This window comes from Gigantopelta aegis, chromosome 6 (assembly GCF_016097555.1).
Source record: "Gigantopelta aegis isolate Gae_Host chromosome 6, Gae_host_genome, whole genome shotgun sequence".
Classification (NCBI taxonomy): domain Eukaryota; kingdom Metazoa; phylum Mollusca; class Gastropoda; order Neomphalida; family Peltospiridae; genus Gigantopelta; species Gigantopelta aegis.
Genome location: NC_054704.1, coordinates 9,393,045 through 9,406,131, shown reverse-complemented (window position 1 = coordinate 9,406,131; position 13,087 = coordinate 9,393,045). Strand labels below are relative to the sequence as shown.

Here is a 13,087-nt window from a genome sequence, read left to right as displayed (position 1 = left end):
AACAGAGATTTATTCATTATGCACATTCACCATCAGCGTCTCTTACCATTCAACACAAAGCACTCCAATCCTAAAACTTTCTGACAGACCTGTGCTAAGCTATAAGTGTCACAATGATTTTAAATACAATAAAACGTATGTTTTATTTTTTCAAAATATTGCATTTCCTTTGCTTTTATTAGTTTTTCTACACAGAAAAGTTAACAAGTCCTCCTTGGTGCCTGTCATTGCGATCTTTAATCGCTGTTATACCTCTGCGCTGATTGCCTCAGCTGTCTTCGTTGGCCTGCCATGACCAGGCTCCGGCATAGCTACTGTACGCATGCTCAAACATCTGACGTATAGTCATCCCTTCCGAACCTCTCTGCCGGAATGCTCCGATCTCAATCGGTTTGTCTAGGCGATACTCATTCGCTGAATGCTGTTGTAAAATAAAATGTTACACGGTGTTTGTTTGTTAATGAAATCAATAAATGGCTGAATAATGCGATGATGTTTACTTAATAATGGTTACAGTTATGGCTGTCCTCTTGTTAGTGGTGCGGAATATAAAATGAATAATTGCTTTGGCATTTTTTTTGTTAGTTTTTAAAAACCCTTTTTATCTAGATACATCAAAGAAAGAAAAAAACTCTTGTTGTCTAAGTAACTGAGTTTTGCAATCGAGATCTATAGACAAACCAGCTAATCACGTGATACCATAATACGCGTTCTATACAGATTAGGACCATGTGGCACTTTGATGTCGTAGCATTTGATATTTGATAAGGGAATTTAGAGTATTTCATATTTTTATCGCTTTGATGCTAGCAACCGTTACTTATGGTGGTTTGACAGTGTATCGATACCTTTAAGTTAATGATTATATCTAATTAAGGCTCAAGCACATAGTCCTGGACACTTGCAAGCTGTCTGTCCAGAGCAGGGGTTAATGGTGAGCGGTTACTGAGACAGAAGTCGCTAGAGTGGTTATACTCCTCCACACTTATTTTCAAATATTACGTTCAAATTATATTATATTTGATCTTCTCCCCATTGAGCCGTTGAAAGTCACTCTGAGTGGAAGCCGATATCAGGGTGTGAACCCAGTACCTACCAGCAGATTTATAAGGGGGCAAAGGGGATAACTGCCCCGGGGCCTCCCTACCAGAGACACCTCCAGACCAAGGACTTCCTTTATAAAAAAAAAAAAAGAAGTAATAATTATAAAATTAGTTCATTTTTTTATTTGTCATGTAATTTAATTTCTTTGTTGAGGGGCCCCCGAACCTGAAGTGCCAACCCCCCCCCCCCCTCCCCCAGGTCTAAATCCGGCTCTGCCTACCAGCCTCAAGTTCGGCGGCGTAACTACTGCACAATCGGTAGTATCGCGACTAGTTAGGACCTAAAACATTGGAGCAAGAACAAGCGAAAATAGTACATGCTTACTTACTAGGGGATGAGAGATGGAGAGGTTGGAGGGACAAACCATGTAATTAAAATTATTTGTGTAAATCCACTAAATAAAGGTTAACTCAAGGAAAACAGTTTCAACACAGAGAATCCAACATTTGCTTTTAATATACTGTATGTGTTAAAATGTTAGCTCCGCTGTAATGTTGTATGTACAATAACACAAACCTTGAATGGTGATGTGCTGTCGAAACGTCCATGCCACGCATAGCTGTGAAACTGGTAAAATGACATTGTTCCCTGGCGATAAAAAAGCAAGCTATATTATATCTATTTTTCAAGCTCTGTGAAATAAAATGGATTAATAAGTATATTCCTTTTGACTGATCTGAAGGTTTCTCAGGAGATTCTAAACAGTAATACTTCAGTATGAATCGTTAAAGTGATCGAGCTAAACAGTGAGCTTGATTCTTATAGTAACAGTTCGGGAAAAGTATCACATGGTAGAGTGGTCTATAGTCCGTCCCACAGGGAACGCCTTTTTTCATGCCATGGAATTTACTACAAGTTATTTATTTCTGAGCCGATTGTTTTCTAAATTGCACACAAAAATAGTATTTGTTTGTTATTTCCAAAACACGTTTACTTTTTTCTTACATCAAAAAACCCCGCCTGAAATCATTTACACAAAAAAACATTTTTGTAGGAGGATGGGACGGACTATAAGTGATTTGTTTTAATGACTGGTAGATCTGCTGTACTATATATTAACCTACTAGTCATTCCAAATTACATTATTACATTTTATGAGTTTTTGATACCAGACATCACTCCCAAACCCCGTACCAGAATTAATTTCTGGAGCTGTCCCCCACCTGTCGTCTTCCTCCCGCCTTTATGAGACACTCGTCAGTGAAGTGGTTGTGGTTTCCAAACTGGTCGGTGTCTGATCTGGCGTTCCATGCTCCCACCGAAACCATGGCGTGTGGATCCACGTCTTTGATGGCAGCCGCCTGCCAGTTCAAGAATCTGTCAGTTGGTAAGTAAGATGTACAGAGAAACGACATGGAAGTAATACCAAGCACTGTATGTGTACTTTATTATCCAATTAAGTTCAAACATTCTGTCTACCCATAAAACTCAAGTTACCTAGAATGCCTGCTACGGACAGCTAATAATGGGTTAGTTGGTTTCTAAACAAAAATAATGGCCTCCACCTACAGGACCGTAGCCAAGACATTCATTTTTTAAGTGAGGTTTACCATTAAGTATCAATGGTTCAGCTAAAAACTGAACACACTGTAAACACGACGTTTATTACCCCCTGTTCCCGTGTCCGTAATATTGAAAGTTTTTAATTATCTATAAAATTTGGAAACAGGTTTTTTTTAGACCGTAGAAACCATATATTTAGTCAAATGTCCATATGAAATATTAATAAAGTGATCCAAACCAAAACTACACAACTTAGACTGTACTCTGTAAATCCAACTTTTCTTGTTCCAATTTGCCAGTTGTTTTGCCCACTGATATATTTTATAGGTTATCCTGTTGATATTTAAACAGTTCAGTCTCGTGTACAGTCTAACAACACTTCCCCACTGTTTCACAAGAGGAGGGGTCCAACCCATATTACAGCGCTATGTGGAGCAAATTAAAAAGCTATTTGTCAGCTGGCAGCAAGATATTTGTATCATCTCCAACAGACATGATAAACTATCAATCCGTAACATTCAATGATGTGGAAGAAAAAATCCTATAAATGCGTTATAGATCTATGGTTTTGGAGGATGGAAGTAGGTGGGTGGGCAAAACAACAAGCAAATCGGAACCACAGGTACCCCCAATAGGGCCGTAGCTAGGATTTTTTTTTTGGGGGGGGGGGGGGGGGGGGGGTGGCAACTGAGTAGTTAATAGTCTAAAACTCCTTAAACAGTTAAAAGAATTTTCTTTAAGTTTCTATAATGCTTTCCGGATTTTTTGCCCCCCCCCCCCCCCCCCCCCCCCCCCCCCCCTAGCTACGGCCCTGCCCAAACAGAAACCCCTAATACAAATACTATAGTTACATATATATAACGTTACTATAACATATCTGAAGTTATTGTTTGGGGATACCTGTGATCGGAACAAGAAATAATTGTGAAGTAGATCTATAAATTGGTCCATGCTTTTCATATTTATTTATTTTTTATTTTATTTTATTTTTAAAAAAACATTTTTTAATAATAATATCCTATTAGCGTACCTGAGAATCTCTTGGTAGCTATACAGCGTCCCTGCCCAACCAGGTCCAGAAAGTCCTGAGGTATCAAAGCACGGGTCATAATTATGAGTTCGTGGAATTAATTCTCCTTCCGGTTCGTTCATCAGGTCCCAGCCTCCAAGTCCTGGCAGATCTTTCAACTCCTTCACCATGGGGACGAGGGCGTGGTCAATATACGACTGAAGTTTGGCCGTGTCCCGGCTGAGTCCGTTCAGGCGGTAGTGTTTACACTGACTGATCGCGCCCTTCCACAGGGTGATGAACACAATGACGTCGTGCTGTGCGGCGTATGTCAACATCTCTTTCAAGTCGCCGACCAGCGTGCCGCCGTTATCCAGTCCTGTGACGTAACCATCAGAGTCGAACTTTGGAGTTGTTTCCCCTTCGATGTGCAACCACAGTCCTAGGAGCAAAACAAAATCAGTGTAGGACACAGGCACTTGACACATATTAGTATATAAATGAATAAATGAATACAAATGAAAATTCTCTTGTATATCAGTAAATTTGATATATTTCCTCAATATTTTGCTCATATTCTCTTCATACATGACAAATTTATTGCCACTTAAAGGTAGAGTAAACTCAAACAAAAGATTTATGTGTTGGAAAGATGCATACCCGGACCACCAACACATACTGACACTTTAACAAATGAAAAACGCGTAATTTTAGAGTTAATAAAAAAAACATGATTATTCCTCCTAACTGGGGGCAGCCATTTTGTTTCGTTTTTGTGACGTCCGGTGGTATAGCTTGGGGAGAAGTGACGTCAGCTCCGTCCATCTGCTCTATGCACAGTGTAAACAAACGCTCTAATTTACGGCAAGGCGTTTCGCTTTCATCAACCTGACTTGTAAAACAACATAAATGACTTGATAGTATAATAAACGATTTAACTAAATATATTTCAATTTGCATCAGTAGAACGAAATGGAGTTATAGTATTTTTCTTTTTAAAAAAAATCCAAAGAAAAAAAATGCATATTATTAGGCCTATTGGTATGCTACGTTCGAGCAAAAACGACCACTCACGATACCCAAGTGATAATTTTCTTTTCTTTGGGACTACGTAATTGGTCAGTTTTGTTATTTTAGATGGGAAAGTCTACTTAATCAAGGGTTTTACAGAATTACTTACAGTAATAAAGCAGACGACTGATCGATTATGATTAGAGGGGTGTCCGTACGGTTAACACACAATACCCTGTGATTTTAATAAAAGAGGCACGTCTTTTTAGTGTGTCTAGACACAGTGTTTGGGGACCGTCTAAATATACACCTGCCAATCAGGAACCACAGGTACAGGCCACGGAAAGAAAATACCAATTAACTAAGAAAACACTCCGATTACTATTTCAGTACATGGGTTAATTTATGTACAAACCATAATACAACAAATACAGTTATTTCAACACTTTGACAATGGTGGTGTATTTTGTATTAAACATAAATATATAATTGTTGCTGGCTTACTGGGATGACTATTATTACAGAATATTGCGATGCATCCGCAAAAATCAGGTATGTTTTGTTTCTTCAGTTCGAAGACTAATTCCTGACATGACACGTTAGGTATTACGTAACCACCAGCTCGCCAGAGGGCGTATTCACTGGGATGATACAAAATGGCTGCGCCCGTTATATATAATAGCCGTCACATTTAACCGTTTTATTAATTAACTATACGATTATACTTGTTGATATTAAGCAATAATGTGCATTATATATCGTTGAATATGCATAGCAGGTCAAATGCCTTGATTATCCCTTCCTTTAACGTGTATTTACATATACCAAAAATTTCGATCCCTACTTGACAGAATTATTGTATAAATCAATGTAATGTATTTGAAGAAGAGTATACCAAATTGAAATGTGTATAATGTTGATTTATCTAAATTTCCACAATAATTGAATTTACTGTCTTAATACATGACAACTGTATTGTCATTTAGCAAGTAATTACATGTACCAAAAATTTCGATTCCTACTATATAAAAGATATTTTTTATATAGTAGGGATCGAACTTTTTGGTACATGTAAATACACGTTAAGTGGCAATAAATGTGTCATGTATGAAGACAGTATAAGCAAAATGTTGTGAAAATATATCAAGTTTAGCGATATGCAACAAATGTTGAATGTTATTCATGTATACCAATATGATTATGAATATGTGTGAAGTGCCTGTGGTGTGGGAGTAGGATACTATATACTCAAACAATTGTTGTTGGTTTCAGCAATTTGGTAAAGGTGCGTCAATTAAACAAGGACGACTTTCACAGTGAAATCAGACGCTCAATTTGCTAAAGGTGCGTCAATTAAACAAGGGGGAATTTCACAGTGAAATCAGACGCTCAATTTGCTAAAGGTGCGTCAATTAAACAAGGGGGAATTTCACAGTGAAATCAGACGCTCAATTTGCTAAAGGTGCGTCAATTAAACAAGGGGGAATTTCACAGTGAAATCAGACGCTCAATTTGCTAAAGGTGCGTCAATTAAACAAGGGGGAATTTCACAGTGAAATCAGACGCTCAATTTAATTGGTAATCATTTGTCAGTATAAGTAACAGATATCGAATAAAAATGAAATGCGTAACTGTCAGGTCATTGAATGTAGTTTGATGTTAAAATACAAATGCAGTGATACCAAATTGATAAACGTTTTTCTTTTAGTATATTTACATGTCCTTATTCACTTATAGGTTCAAACATGTATATTCACTATGAGCACGAGTTGAGACATATACTGAAAATGTTGTCTAGGACTAAAATCATCTTTCTCAGGTATTTATCGGTGAAGCTGAATGTTAAAAGCTAGGCTGCTCTAAAGGTTCATGGACCTGACATTTTGGCTCCTGTCGGCATCATATCATGTGACTGACGGTGATGCGTAAGTGGTGGGGCAGGGCCGTAGCGTGATCTGACCATGGGGTCGAATATGAACAAAGTGGATCTTTTTTCTATTTTACTTTTGCACCACCAGAAACTCCATATGTATAAACCTGTATGTTTTAGTTCCGAAAGCGGACCATTTGCTTCAGCGGGGGGTGGGGGTTCGTCCGAACCCACCGAACCCCCCCCCCCCCCCCAGCCTACGCCTCTGTGGGGTAGGGTGGACACATTAAAATGGAAATGTATTTTGTTACTGGTGCTGCTGCCTTTAGTCTAACGTCGTCTTGGTGGTAATAAGACATTTGTTCACCGTTTATATTTTTAATGTTTTACTCGCTATATAATATGTCACTGATTACGCTGCCAGTAGATTAATCTTATTAATGAATGTCCTTGTCAATGGCCGTTGTGTGTAGGATATACTGTCCAGTCTATGGGACTGCATATAGAAGATCCATTGCTGTTTATTCGGAAGGAGTAGTCAATGTGGCAGCGGGGAGTTTCTCACTCTCGACCAAGTATCGATATAACGATAATATTATGTTCGTCACCAAATATTGGACAATTTTAAATGCACCGAAGTATCATTAAACAAATTCTATGTTGTAACTTTAATAATATGTCAAAATAAATAAATAAATAAATAAACAGGTGGGTGGGTTGTGAGTTTCCTCCGGCTTCGTGCAGCTCTCGGATATACCTCTCCACCCGACTTCTGACTTGCTGGTACTGGTTGTTACCGAAATCTCGCGCGTAAACCAGGCAAGGTTAGCTCCCGATAAGAACACCTTGTGACCATCCTTCGTCAAGTCAGTCCCTTGTATCTGCAGCCTCCCGCCTTCAACTGAAACGGAAATCGCATCAACTATCTTAAACCTGCTAACCCTATATCTTAGGCATTGTAAACTATTTTCAGCTTAAGAAGTCTGTCGGCAACGGGGATGATGGGAGCGCCCTGGTTCCACACTTGAGGCCCACAATATTCACTTTTTGTCCTTGTTTCTATAAATACCAAACATGTGCACGTGCCCTCTCCCACTGTTGTGCATGCAACACCCCACCTCGTCAAACATGTCGTTCCTACGGGTCTGCGATTACAGCTATTTTTACTATTAACTTGCTTATTACAATGTTTTTCTTACTGGTCATTCTGGTGTTTATAGCAGCTCTTGAAAATTAAGTTTATGCAAACTAAAAAAGGTTTACTTCGAAATCTAGAGTGTGTTTAAACGTGTCTGTGTTTGAAAACGTGTTTTCATACTGTCACGGGGATCCTATAATACCCGTAACTGAATAAAACACGATTATCAAAATATCTCTCCTAACTGTATATCTATTAGATCTCTCTGTAACGGGCGGTTATACCCGCGTGGCTCGTCTCTAGGTATGAACAGAGATAAGATCTTATATAAAGTATATATAATATAGCACGTTTAGTTCACTAGAAAACACAACAAAAACACAATACACTTTGGAATCTGTATTAATCTACGCTGACAAATATACTGCCGCAGTAGTTAATTAACAACAACAAATAGTAACAACCCAGAACTGATCACTTAATTAGTTAATCACTAGGTGTCCAGTTTATACAATATTCTAATCACTTCACCGTGACACAACACCCACACGTGTGATAATTGAGAAACGCTTCCAGGGGAACTTAATTAATAAAGGAATTACAACTCTATTCCTAACTGGTTAATTTTTAATTAACCCTTAACTACTCATTCAGTAACCTTGTAATACGGAATTAATACTGATACCTATCACAATAAAGACAATAACCTACAGTTTACCTAGGTCCTCTAGGATGACTGGTTAAGCTTTATATATATAGAACAGTGAGCCTACAGACTACTGCGTCAGATTACCGGCAGCACCGTCTAAATAATATTGGTATAATACAGTATTAAAATATTTAAAGTCACATCAATCACATCAAGGTTATATAACAGAGCAGAAATAATATTTACCAAGTCCAAACGGACTAACGTTCCTGGAAGCCTTCCATTATGTTTGTCCCCGATCTCTAAAACCCTAGCTATTTATCATAAAACCCAAATATAGCCTGGGGGTACATCGCGGCACCTCACGTATCATGTGAATTTTCCACAGCGACCAAGGCGGCATATCTTTCTTAGAAGCCTAGACTTGCTGACGCCTAGTCGCCAAAATCACGGTAGTCAAACCCGCACTCGCAGAGGTATTACGTAACTACTGGCCACATGGCCTCCACACCTGGGCTGGGTGTGTATTGGAAGGAGCACGACCACCGTCGCGCAGAGGTATAACGTAACAAAGTGCCCACCTGGGCTTAAGTGCATATTGGAACTGCACACGGCCCTCTAAAACAATTAATATCGCCACAGGCGAAAACAAAATTAAGAGCATGTTCCGTCACACATACGCTTTGTCTTTCTTTTATGTTATAATGTGTTTGGGTATAACCGATCGATGTAATAAAAAGTGGGCTATCACAACTTTCTCATTTGTAAAACGTCATCATTATAAAATAGGTTATCATACGCCCTTATGGCCAGTTAATCTTGGGTAGATGTTGTGAACCAGGCTAAAACCCGTACTCAGAAAGGACCATTGAAATCAGCTCGACTGGTCTACCGGTAGTAATAGTATAGACTAGCGGAGCTGATTCCAATCAGATTGCAGGACGGGCGTGCTTAAAAATAGACTGCACCAGTTAGCACTTATATTAAATCTTTATTTGACCTTGACCTTACCCTACTTGAGTGTACTTGAAACTCAGTCAATCTTCGTCCTGCAGCCGGAAGGTAAACACGGATATCGCTGATTAATGTGGAAATACTAAGTCAGAATAATTATTTAGCCTTTCTTTTCGTTTATTCTCCGTTGGCAATTTAAAAATATCAGTTTATTATAGTTGTCATCTTGACTGTGTACAAAGCATCTGTATTTGTAAAATGTAGGGAGAGACTTATATAGGTTCACTCCTGTTGCAGATCCCAAGATTGTATCCAGGCTATTTTTACAGTAAATAAATATACGCCGGTTATATGGCGTCGAAAATATGATTAAGGACCACACAGATATTAAGAGGAAACCGGCTGTCGTCACTTCATGGGCTACTCTTTTCGATTAGCAGCGAGGGATCTTTTATATGCACCATCCCACAGATAGTATAGCACATACCACAGTCTTTGATATGCCAGCCTTGGTGCACTGGCTGGCGCGAGAAATAGCCCAATAGACCCACTGACGGGGATCGATCTCAAACCGACCGCGCATCAAGCGAGCGCTTTACCACTGGGCTACGTCTCGCCCCCGTTTATATGGCGTCGAAAATATGGTTAAGGACTACACAGATATTGAGAGGAAACCGGCTGTCGTCACTTCATGGGCTACTCTTTTCGATTAGCAGGGAGGGATCTTTTATATGCAGCATCCCACCGACAGTATAGCACATACCACAGTCTTTTATATGCCAGCCGTGGTGAACTGGCTGGAGCGAGAAATAGCCCAATGGGCCCACCGACGGGGATCGATCCTAGATCGACCGCGCATAAGCGAACGTTTTATCACTGGGCTACGCCCCCTCCCCATATTTTATAAACCGCACATATTGTTTTACATCGTGATAAGAGTCTGGTTCCAAAAGTAGACCATTAGGGCAAAACATTTTCCGTTCTTCATTTCATTCATTTCAACTTATTTTTGTGCTTATGTCCAATTAAGGTTCAAACACGCTGTCCTGGGCACCACCTCAGTTATCCGGGCTGTCTGTCCAGGACAGTGAGTTAGTTGTTAGTGAGAGAGAAGAGGGTGTCGTAGTCTTACACCTACCCACTGAGTCGTTAAAACTCGCTCTGGCTGGGGGCTGCGATCCCTGCATCTACCAGTCTTATGTCTGATGGCCTAACCACGACACCACCGAGGCCGGTTCTGCTCGTTGCACTGCATGTGTATTGTTAATTAAAACTGTTCTGATGAAGGGGATATCCATAAATGTAATTTGAAGGAGCCAAGTTATTGTGACTATTCCAGGGCATAATGGTTAATGACGCTTTATAGGGCGTTTTCAGCACTGTCCACAAGACTGCCGTTATGAATTCACTTATCTTATGAAGGAAGGAAGAATTTTTTATTATTATTTAACGAGGCATAACACATTTTAATTACTGTTTTATGGTGTCGGGCATATGGTTCAAGGCCATTCAGTTAATGAGAGTTAAAGTGTGTTGTTTAACGACATCACTAGAGCACATTGATTTATTAAACGGCAATTGGATGTCAAAAATTTGGTAATTTTGACACCTAGTCTTAGAGAGGAAACCCGGTACCTTTTTTTTTAGTAGTAGTAATGGATCTTTTATATGCACCATCCCACAGACAGGACAGTACACACCACAGTTAATGTGAAACAAAACCTGCAGCCGTCACTGCATTAGCTACTCTTTTCGAATAGCAACAAGGGGTTTTGTATATGTACCATCCCACATGCAGGAATAATCATATGAGGTGTTTGTACACCAATTCTAGTCCTAAAATAGAAATCTTTAATCTCTATACAACAGACCGGCCTCGGTGGCGTCGTGGCAGGCCATCGGTCTACAGGCTGGTAGGTACTGGGTTCGGATCCCAGTCGAGGCATGGGATTTTTAATCCAGATACCGACTCCAAACCCTGAGTGAGTGCTCCGCAAGGCTCAATGGGTAGGTGTAAATTACTTGCACCGACCAGTGATCCATAGCTGGTTCAACAAAGGCCATGGTTTGTGCTATCCTGCCTGTGGGAAGCGCAAATAAAAGATCCCTTGCTGCCTGTCGTAAAAAGAGTAGCCTATGTGGCGACAGCGGGTTTCCTCTAAAAACAGTGTCAGAATGACCATATGTTTGACTTCCAATAGCCGATGATAAGATAAAAAATCAATGTGCTCTAGTGGCGTCGTTAAATAAAACAAACTTTACTTTTTTACTCTATGCAACAATTGCTCTACGTGTATATTAATCATGCAATAATGTCTATATTATATGCTTACCAGTTGTCCTTGTATTCGTTAATTTGTAGTTTTGAAGAGATAAGATAACATTGCTGTCGCCGCTGTGTGAAAGTTACGATGTAGGCCACATTTGTATCATGTACTATTCTATGACATGAAGGGCCTATGGTAGGAATTACGCACGGAAGTGCTATGGTGATAGAGAAAAACGTCTCTCTTTTATGAAGTGCAGAACTGAATTTTTTCACATAACCATTTTATTGTGTTGTGTACTGATGGTACAATTTTCATTTTTAAAATGGCGTGAGATACAAAATGTGATATACACCAGTGGAAACCTACTCACCATCTACCGGACATATTATACATGATGGTCGATTGGCCTATGAATCAAAATGAAATTTTCATCACCAAAACACAATATCAAAAACTGCTTTTGTACAAAATATCAGTCTTCTGTCCAACCCTTCACATATCGTTCCTATGGTCCTGTCCTTAAATTAAAACCCCCAGAAAACCGGACTTAACTTCACAGCTATTTTGCCAAATGCCCATTCGACACTGCATTGTGCAGAAATACGGCTTGACCATATTCATGTATTACGGTTTTGCCGTTCAGATTTATCAGCTGTACTCCTGGTGGATTCTACGTGGAGTTCGTGAACATTACCGTTGCTTGCTGTTGCTGAACGCAGTTCTCATATGACCAGTGGACAGCGATTCCAAAGTGCATGCCACCACATGTGTGTGATGGTGGTGGTGGTGTGTGTGTGTGATGTGTATTTGTGTGTGTATATGTATGTGTGTATATGTGTGTGTGTCTCTCTCTCTCTCTCATATATATATATATATATATATATATATATATATATATATATTCATATTCACTGAACCCGTCATGTGCAAACTGATTTTGCTAAACCATTTTTGAGTGGCAGTATGTATCGTCCTAGGAAGTGGCATTCCTCCTAGTATTCTGACAAAGCACATGACAGGGATCCATGAGGAGTGACATTCCTACCATTATCCTGACAGAGATTCATGAGAGCAGCCATGACCTTGATGAAACGTCCGTTTGACTCAATCTTGTGCAGTGCTGCTTGTGCCATTCCTCGATGTGGTGCAGGGGAGGCATCATTATTGAGTTTTTCTCGAGTATAGCCAATACGAGACATATTCGCCAACTGGTGTCTTAAAATGTTTCAAATGTTCTAAAAACGTGATTTCAAATCAATGTTTTTATTATTTTTAAATGTTATGTGATAAATTGTCAGTAATTCGATGGTATATATTGTTTCATATTTATATTTATTTTTGTCTTTTTGAGGTTTTTCTTTTGCATGTTGTGCTGATATGCATTGTCTTTCATGAATGTGACTATGTCACAGCTGTTACATTGTGTTTCATTGGTACAGTGTATTTTATAACGTTTGTATACATTTATGTTGCTTGTCATTTACTTTTGTTTCACACCCAACAGCCTGTGTGTATTTCATGCTGAGTTGTTGTAATATGTTCATTCCATTCGGCCTTGTTCACAAATACGATTTTGATT

General features: G+C 39.3%; 1 protein-coding gene across 1 annotated transcript; it reads right to left on the bottom strand.

Annotated features, from left to right (window-relative positions):
• Window positions 1-268: 268 nt before the first annotated feature.
• On the bottom strand, window positions 269-12,707 carry LOC121374033 (mannan endo-1,4-beta-mannosidase-like). The gene is made up of 6 exons (XM_041500909.1): window positions 12,554-12,707; window positions 7,204-7,398; window positions 3,638-4,094; window positions 2,268-2,421; window positions 1,621-1,692; window positions 269-421 (listed from the first exon to the last, which is right to left on the bottom strand). The coding sequence occupies exons 1-6, from the start codon at window positions 12,705-12,707 to the stop codon at window positions 269-271; spliced, it is 1,185 nt and encodes a 394-aa protein (XP_041356843.1).
• Between the last annotated feature and the right edge of the window lie 380 nt (window positions 12,708-13,087).